This window comes from Otolemur garnettii, unplaced genomic scaffold, assembly GCF_000181295.1.
Source record: "Otolemur garnettii isolate 467f Iridium unplaced genomic scaffold, OtoGar3 scaffold00067, whole genome shotgun sequence".
Classification (NCBI taxonomy): domain Eukaryota; kingdom Metazoa; phylum Chordata; class Mammalia; order Primates; family Galagidae; genus Otolemur; species Otolemur garnettii.
The window spans coordinates 8,493,151-8,501,193 of NW_003852462.1; the positions used below are offsets into that span (position 1 = coordinate 8,493,151).

The following is an 8,043-nucleotide window of genomic DNA, read 5'->3' on the forward strand; positions in this document are numbered from 1 at the left end:
AGCGAGTCTCCTGCCTCAGCCTCCCAAGTAGCTGGGACCACAGGCACCTGCCACAACGCCCGGCTATTTTTTGGTTGCAGCTGTCATTGTTGTTTGGCGGGCCCTGGCTGGATTCGAACCCGCCACCTTAGGGGTATGTGGCTGGCGCCTTAGCCACTTGAGCTACAGGTGCCAAGCCCAGAAAAAGGTTTTCAATAAAGCAGCATCCAATGCCTGCAGAGCTGAAGGGGCGCGAGGCCAGGTGCTCAGGCCTTTTCTCCCTTTTGCAGAGGCTTCTAGTAGGCCGGCTGTTCACACCTCCCTTCAGGCCTCAGCTTGGCTGCAGTGAGGGAAGGATAGTTACTGAGGTCACAGCCTCAGCGGGGCTTACTTAGGTGGGGATTCCCGGGTGGTGCCCTTGTACTTCGGGGAATGGAATAGGCAGGTGGGCTGGATGGTATGGGGTGTGGGTCTGAGGAGGCCTGAATGGGCCCCCTGGAGTTTGAGATTGGCTCTCAAGTGCCAGGCCTTGCCATCTCCTGCCATTCTGCCAGATCCTGTTTGTGCTTTCTGTATAAGCCTGGGGTCATAATAGAGGACAGAGGGTGGGGGGGATGGGCTTCATTCAGTCCCATCTCCCCAGAGAGCAGACTGGGTATGTCATGACTGTGCTTGACACTTGAGGCGATACCTCGCCCATCCACTCCCTTGCTTGGCCTGGAACCACTTAGGTAGGAGGGGTGTCAGTGGGCACAGCTAAATCAGAGCTGATTCAGTGCCTTCCCAGGACCCAGAAGTCCTCTTCTTCCAGGAGCCTCCTCATCCTCCCCAGGCCTCCTTGTTCAGCCTTTCCACATCCTCCTTGTTCTCAGTAAGGCGATCATGCTCTATCCCTGCCTCCCAGAGCAGCAACTTCCCAGGCAGTTCTCCCACCTTGGGGGAGGCTCCCTAGGCCAGAACCCACACGGCCACCAGCACAGGCAAACTGCAAAACACTTTACCCTAGACATCAGCTCACCAAATCCTCATGAGAGTCTCTGGAGGGAGATACTATCATTATCTGTATTAGTCCCATTATACAGATGAGGAAACTGAGGTGCAGAGAGGCTAAGTCACTTGCCAAGCGATCTATCTTTACCACCCTCCCCATCCTCCCCACTGTCTCTCTTTTATCTCTGCTGACTCTGTATCCTGGATTCATCTGTCTGGGGAAATCATTGCTGGACTTTGGGCAGCAGGTGGGGAGGGCTTAGAGCCAGACAGAACCAGGCAGTGCCCTGGTACTCAAAATCAAATCTTCCAGTTCCACGTCCTCTAAGAGTTTCTGGAGCTCTGGCTGGGTCTGACAAAAATCTGGGAAAAGACTTTACCGCGTGACTGGAACTGAGTGCCCTGTGGGGGAGGCCTGGGAGAAGGTGGCTGGAAATGCTAGATTCAGTCTGAGCTGGGAGTCTGTGGCATTTGGGGATGTAGGGCTCTTGGGCAGGGAAATGGTGAAGTTGCATGGGAGGCCAGGCTCAGCGGCTCACACCTATAGTACCAGCTATTAGAAAGGCTGAAGCCAGAGGATTGCTGGAACCCAGAAGTTGGAAGCTGCAGTGAGCTATGATTGCTTCACTGTGCTGTGCCCCAGCCTGGCAACAGAAGGAGACCCTGTCTCTGAACAACAAATAAACAAACAACAACAACAAAAAAAAAACAGGTGCCCATAGCTCAGTGGTTAGGGCGCCAGCCATATGCTCCGGGGCTGGTAGGTTCCAACTCCGCTGGGTCTGCTAAACAACACCCAAAAAAAAATAGCTGGGTGTTGTGGTGGGCACCTGTAGTCCCAGCTACTTGGGACACTGAGGTGAGAGAATCTCTTAAGCCCAAGAGTTTGAGGTTGCTGTGAGCTATGACGGGACGGCACTCTACCAAGGATGACAAAGTGAGACTCTGTTTCAATTAAAAAAAAAAAAAACAAAAAACACAAGCTTGGGCCTTTGGAATTCCAGCTCATTGCCCTCTCACTTTAAGGTTCTGTGACCTCAGGCAGGTTCTTCAGCCTCTCTGTGCCTCAGTTTCCACACATGTAGAAGGGAGCATCTACGTCACAGGGTGTTGGTGGTTAAATGGCATAATGAACACAACATGCTTCATGCCGCTCATGCATCTCATAAGGCTCCACTGGTAGTAGCTCTGAGCAAAATCACACTCCCACATTTCTGCTTAAGACCTGGGAGTGGGCTCGGCGCCTGTGGCTCAAGCGGCTAAAGCACCAGCCATGTACACCTAAGGTGGCGGGTTCGAATCCCCAGCCCGGGCCCGCCAAACAACAATGATGGCTGCAACCAAAAAATGGCCAGGCGTTGTGGCGAGTGCCTGTAGTCCCAGCTACTTGGGAGACAGAGGCAGGAGACTCGCTTGAGCCCAGGAGTTGGAGGTTGCTCTGAGCTGTGAAGCCATGGCACTCTACCCAGGGTAATAGCTTGAGGCGCCGTCTCAAAAAAAAAAAAAAAAAAAAAGACCTGGGAGTGCACCCCATGCCTTGGTCATGCTCAGTCCCAACCACAGTGAAGGAGAAAGAGACCAAGGAAATAAAGATGAGACTCTGACCCAGCAAAGGGACAAGGAGCAGGTTTGGACCAATAGGTCAACTGCTGGGCAAACCAAGACTACACCCGCAAAGGCGTGATCCCTGAAGGGAAGGAGACCAGGAAGGCTTCCTGGAGGCGGTATCCTGGGGGGCCTCTTTAGAAGGAGAAATGAGTATTGTGGGCAGGTCAAGGGGATGAGATGCAGGCTGGGTTTTCTGAGGTTGTTTTTGTGGGAGTGTAGAGAGGGGATGCTAGGGTCCCTTGGGGAGAGGCTTGGAGTTTTGTTGCTGTGAGCCACTTCCCAGACCCCTGCATTGGAGCCCAGAATCAGAGGACCAGGGACATGGATTAGACCAGTGATTCCCAAATGTGGCATCAGAGATCACCTGGGAAGGGTAGAAAAACCAGGCTCCTAGGCTCACCTCAACCCCCAGTCCTGGGTCCTAAGCACCTGCATGTCACAGCCTTCCTTGTGATGTGGGTGGATAGGCAGGTTTGGGACCCTCTAAGTGGGTGATCTTTTGGGATGCTCAGCCAGGGTGGTAGCCCAAGGGGCCCAAGGATTTGTGAGGGCCTTGGCAGTGAGGAGGAAAACAGGGGAGAGATAGGCTGAGGCATGGGGCGGGGGGGGGGGGGGGGCTCTGCATGGCCTGAGGCCCTCCCTGCTAACCCAGCTAGACAGTTTCCTTAGACAGATGGAAAGACAGGGCCCTTCCAGCAGATGGCCTGGCCACCATCCCAGGCCTGGGAAATGCAGCTGGATCAGAGGGGACTCTGGGTCTAGGCTTCTTGTGGCCAAATCCTGGTGCTGCCACTTGTTGACTCCCTTTAACAAGTTGCTAACCATCTCTTTTTTTTCTTTTTCTTTTTTATTTTTTGAGACAGTCTCCCTTTGTTCGCCTGGGTAGAGTGCCATGGCATCAGAGGTCACAGCAACCTCAAACTCTTAGGCTTAAGGAATCCTCTTGCCTCAGCCTCCCAAGTAACTGGGACTACACGCACCCCCCACAAGGCCCAGCTGTTTTTAGAGACCAGGTCTCACTCTTGCTCAGGCTGATCTCTAACTCCTGAGCTCATCCTGCCTCAGCCTCCCAGTGTGCTAAGATTATAGGCATGAGCCACCTCGCAGGCCTTTTTTTTTTTTTTAAACAGAATCTTGGACTGGCATGGTGGCTCATGCCTATAATCCCAGCACTCTGGGAGGCCAAGGCAGATGGATCGCCTGAGCTCAGAAGTTCGAGAGCAGCCTGAGCAAGAGGGAGACCCTGTCCCTAAAAATAGCCAGGTGTTGGCTCGGCGCCTGTGGCTCAAGTGGCTAAGGCGCCAGCCACATACACCTAAGGTGGAGGGTTGGAATCCCCAGCCCGGGCCCGCCAAACAACAATGATGGCTGCAACCCAAAAATGGCCAGGCGTTGTGGCAGGCACCTGTAGTCCCAGCTACTTGGGAGGCTGAGGCAGGAGACTCGCTTGAGCCCAGGAGTTAGAGGTTGCTGTGAGCAGGAAGCCAACGCAACCCAACCAAGGGGGATAGCTGGAGGCTCCGTCTCAAAAAAAAAAAATAGCCAGGTGTTGGGGTGGACACCTGTAGTCCCAGCTACTTGAGAGGCTGAGGCAAGATAATTGCTTGAGCCCAAGGGTATGAGGTTGCTGTGAGCTATGTGATACCACAGCAGGGCACTCTACAGGGTTGGGGGCAACAAAGTGAGACTGTCTCAAAAAAAAAAAACAAAAAACAGAATCTTCCTGTGTTGTACAGGCTAGAGTGTTATGGCCTCAACCTAGCTCACTGCAACCTCAGACTCTTGGGTTCAAGCAATCCTGCTTTAGTTTCCCAAGTAGCTGGGTCTATAGGTGCCTGCCACAATGCCCAACTAGTTTTTCTATTTTTTTAAATTTTATTATTATTATTATCTTGAGACAGAGCCTCAAGCTGTCACCCTAGGTAGAGTGCTGTGGCATTACAGCTCACAGCAACCTCCAACTTCTGGGCTCAAGTGATTCTCCTGCCTCTGCCTCCCTAGTAGCTGGGATTATAGGCACCTGCCACAATGTCCGACTATTTTTTTGGTTGCAGCCGTCATTGTTGTTTGGCAGGCCCGGGCTGGATTCAAACCCGCCAGGCTCAGCTGCTTGAGCCACAAGTGCCAAGCCTTTATTATTTTTTTTAGACAGAGTCTCACTTTGTTGCACTTGGTAGAGTGTTGTGGCATCACAGCTCACAGCAACCTCCAGCTCTTGGGCTCGGGCCATTCTCTTGCCTCAGTCTCCTGAGTAGCTGGGACTACAGGCGCCCGCCACAACATCCGGCTATAGTTTTTCTATTTTTTCAGTAGAGATGGGGGTCTTCATCTTGTTCAGGCTGGTCTTGAACTCCTGATCTGAAGCGATCCTCCTGTCTCAGTCTCCCAGAATGCTAGGGTCATAGGCGTGAGCCACTGCACCCAGTTGGAGTTGCTCACCATCTCTGAGCCTCAGTTTCCTCCCTGGAAAAGGTGGGGGGGGATGTTATATGTCAGTGCTTAGAACAGCGTCAGGCATTCAGAAAGTGCTTGATAAAAGTTCGCTGATATTGTTCCTGTTATTTAGAAGGAGGAATTCAAGAAAGGGGTCTGGAGACACGTGTCCCCATTCCCCTTCCCCCTTCCCTGTTGCTAGACTTCAGGAGTTTCCATTGAGACTGTTGGATCTCACCTCCCCAATACAAGCTCTCTCTCTCTCTCACACACACACACACACACACACACACACACTCAGACACACAGGCTGGCTTTTTCCATCCATGAAATATGACACTCTTCCTGTCCCCAGCAGCCCCCTGTTGACAAGATGCCTCAGAGCTGATGACTCTGGCTCTTCTCACCTAAAGGAAAGACTTAACCATCCCAGCAGGAGCTGGGGGAGCCCTTCCCCAAGTGTGAGCAGCACCCCTCTTTTCTGGACCCCAGGGTCAGGTGGTGAAGTCTCTCCTCTCCACACCTGCCTGCTGAACCCAACCCCTCCTGCCTCAGGTCCCTGGGCCCACCCCCAGCTGATTCCTGCCAATCTCTGCTTGGCTACCCAGTGCCAGCCCCCTGCCCTGGGGCCAGCAGCCTGTGAGGGCTGCCACCAGCTCTGGCAAGCTGGACCCCTTTGTTGTTTGAGTCCAGGCTCCTCCTGACTTCCCGGCTGTGGAGGGAGGGCGGGCTTTAACCTACCTGCTGCTGACCTGGCCCCTGGGTGGGTTCTTTGCAACCCCAAAATTGTGAGCCCTGGGCCTTTAGGGAATCAAGACTCACACAGGGAAACAATAATGGGCTCTGAAAGTGGGTCCTGCCTCAGAGTCTCAGAGGCCAGAGAGGGCAGGAGAAGGCTTCATAGAGGCCTAGAGGAAGGGGTGTCACTGTGGCTGGCTCTCGGATCTGGAGGGAGGGTTAGACAAGTAGGACACAGAGAGAACCATAGCAGGAGGGAGGAGTCCAGCAAGGAGAGACCCCCAGCTGGAGGAAGGCCCATATGGTGGAGGGGATAAGCATCTCACCCAGCTGGATCAGGGAGGGCCTTGAATTCCAGAGCAAGACATTGGCCTCTTGTTACTCAGCGCCAGTAGTAGCTCTTAGCATTTGCCGTACATGACAGCGAGGGTGTTACATGCCTGGTCTCATCTAATTAGTCCAACAGCCCTAAGAAGTAGGTTCTATTATCATCGCTCTTTTATAAGTGGAAGCTGAGTCTCAGAGAGGACAGGGACTTGCCCAAGGTCATGAAGCTGGTACAGAGCAGAGCTGGCTTCTGACCAGTCAGGCCAGCTCCGGACTCCTCACTTCTCAGAGAACACAGCCACGAACTGTGCTCTGGGAGGCTCTCCCAGGGCTCCCAGAGATGCTGTGTAGGGAGTTGTTTCCAGTAGGTTCTGTTGCAGAGGTGAAGCCAGCCACACTTTAGAGCCTTGGAGGAATCCCTTGTGAAGAAGCTAATGACAGCTTCTCTGACCAAAGGTCAGGAGTGGACTGATGGAGGGATTTCAAGTCAGTTTTCATGCTAGGCCAACTCTCATTGGCCATATCAACCTGAGGCATGGTATTGGGAGAATCAGGGCCAGCAAGAAAGACTATGGGATGAATTAGCAATGGGTGCAGGTGTGGAGAGCAGGGGGACCCCTGAGCAGTTCCTGGCCTAATGTTCTGCTCTGGCTGGAGAGATCCTCCTGATGGTTAGCATTCAGAATAAATCCTCCTCTCTGTCCCTGTGCCCCACCTGAGCTCTACAGAGCCAGAGACTTAGTCTCACAATGCAGGGTGCAGACAGGACGTGGTTGCCGATAGGACAGGCTCCTTGACACGTTGGTCAGTTACCTGGTGGAAGGAGCCCTGGAGGGGATTGGGAGACCCAGTTTATGTCCCTGTTCCTGAGTGAGAATCTGGTCCATCCCGTTCTACCTGGGCCCTTGTCTGCAGTAGGTCAATGTGAAGACCTATGCTGCTAGGCTTTGACAGGCCACTGGGAGCAGTGACCTCCTCCTTCCTGCCACCTCCCCTCACCCTGCGTTCCTACTCCCTACCCTTCTGCTTGCAGACAACCTCTTAGTCCTCACAGTGGCCACTAAGGAGACTGAGGGCTTCCGCCGCTTCAAGCGCTCAGCACAGTTCTTCAACTACAAGATCCAGGTAAGCGGCTTCCTGGGCTGGGCAGAAGCAGCGAGGGTGGTAGCAGAATCCGGGAGCTGTAGTCCTCCTTCCCAGACTGCCAAGAACCCTGAGACAGGCGTAGGACCACAGGGGAGGCTTCTCAAAGCCTGAAGGATGAAAAGGAGTCAGCTGGGAAATGGAAGAGGTGGCAGAGACCACAGCATGAGCAAAGTCTAGAGGTGAGCAGGAGGGAAAGGTGAGGCTAGAGAACAGAGCCGTGTCAGACAGTGAGTGTGACTCAAGACTGGCCTGAGAGGCTAGGTTAGAGGGTGGGGCTCGGGCGTCAGCATTTCCACAATCTCCGCCCCCACCACGTGATTTTGGGATGGAGATCTTTCCTATATTACAAACACTGCTCTAAAGAAACATAAGCTACTGGCGTGGGTTTGATGTCCTCTGCATGCTCTCCGTGGGGCTGAGCCCCATTTGGCTGAGTATTCTGAGTGCTTCCTTATGTCAGGCACACTGCTGGGCACTGAGGATAGAGTGAGGGACGATAGAGACCATGTCATGGCCTACGCAGAGCTTGCAATCTAGTGGCATTCAGGTGGAAAGTGCATTAGCTCCCATGAATGAGGAGTGAAGCAGAGGGATGCTTCAGGCCTAGCTGGATCTAGGGGCTCAAGCAGCAACGTGAAGCCTTTGTCTTTCCTTCTCTAGACCCTGTTTATTTTCATTTGCAGACATGCTCCCTAGACGTGGTGTTAGGATGAGACAGCTTTTCCTTAATTTGAACAAAATAGGCTCGGCGCCTATAGCTCAACCGGCTAAGGCGCCAGCCACGTACACCTAAGGTGGCGGGTTCGAATCCCCAGCCCGGAC

The 8,043-nt window shown here is 53.4% G+C and overlaps 1 protein-coding gene across 1 annotated transcript in view; it reads left to right on the plus strand.

Moving 5' to 3' along the window:
• The window catches only part of PLOD1 (procollagen-lysine,2-oxoglutarate 5-dioxygenase 1), a 30,229-nt gene that overhangs the window by 2,076 nt on the left and 20,110 nt on the right, over window positions 1-8,043 (plus strand). Inside the window, exon 2 of the mRNA XM_023515147.1 lies at window positions 7,109-7,200. Within this exon, the coding sequence (XP_023370915.1) occupies window positions 7,109-7,200 (92 nt within the window). The remainder of the gene's footprint in view (window positions 1-7,108; window positions 7,201-8,043) is intronic.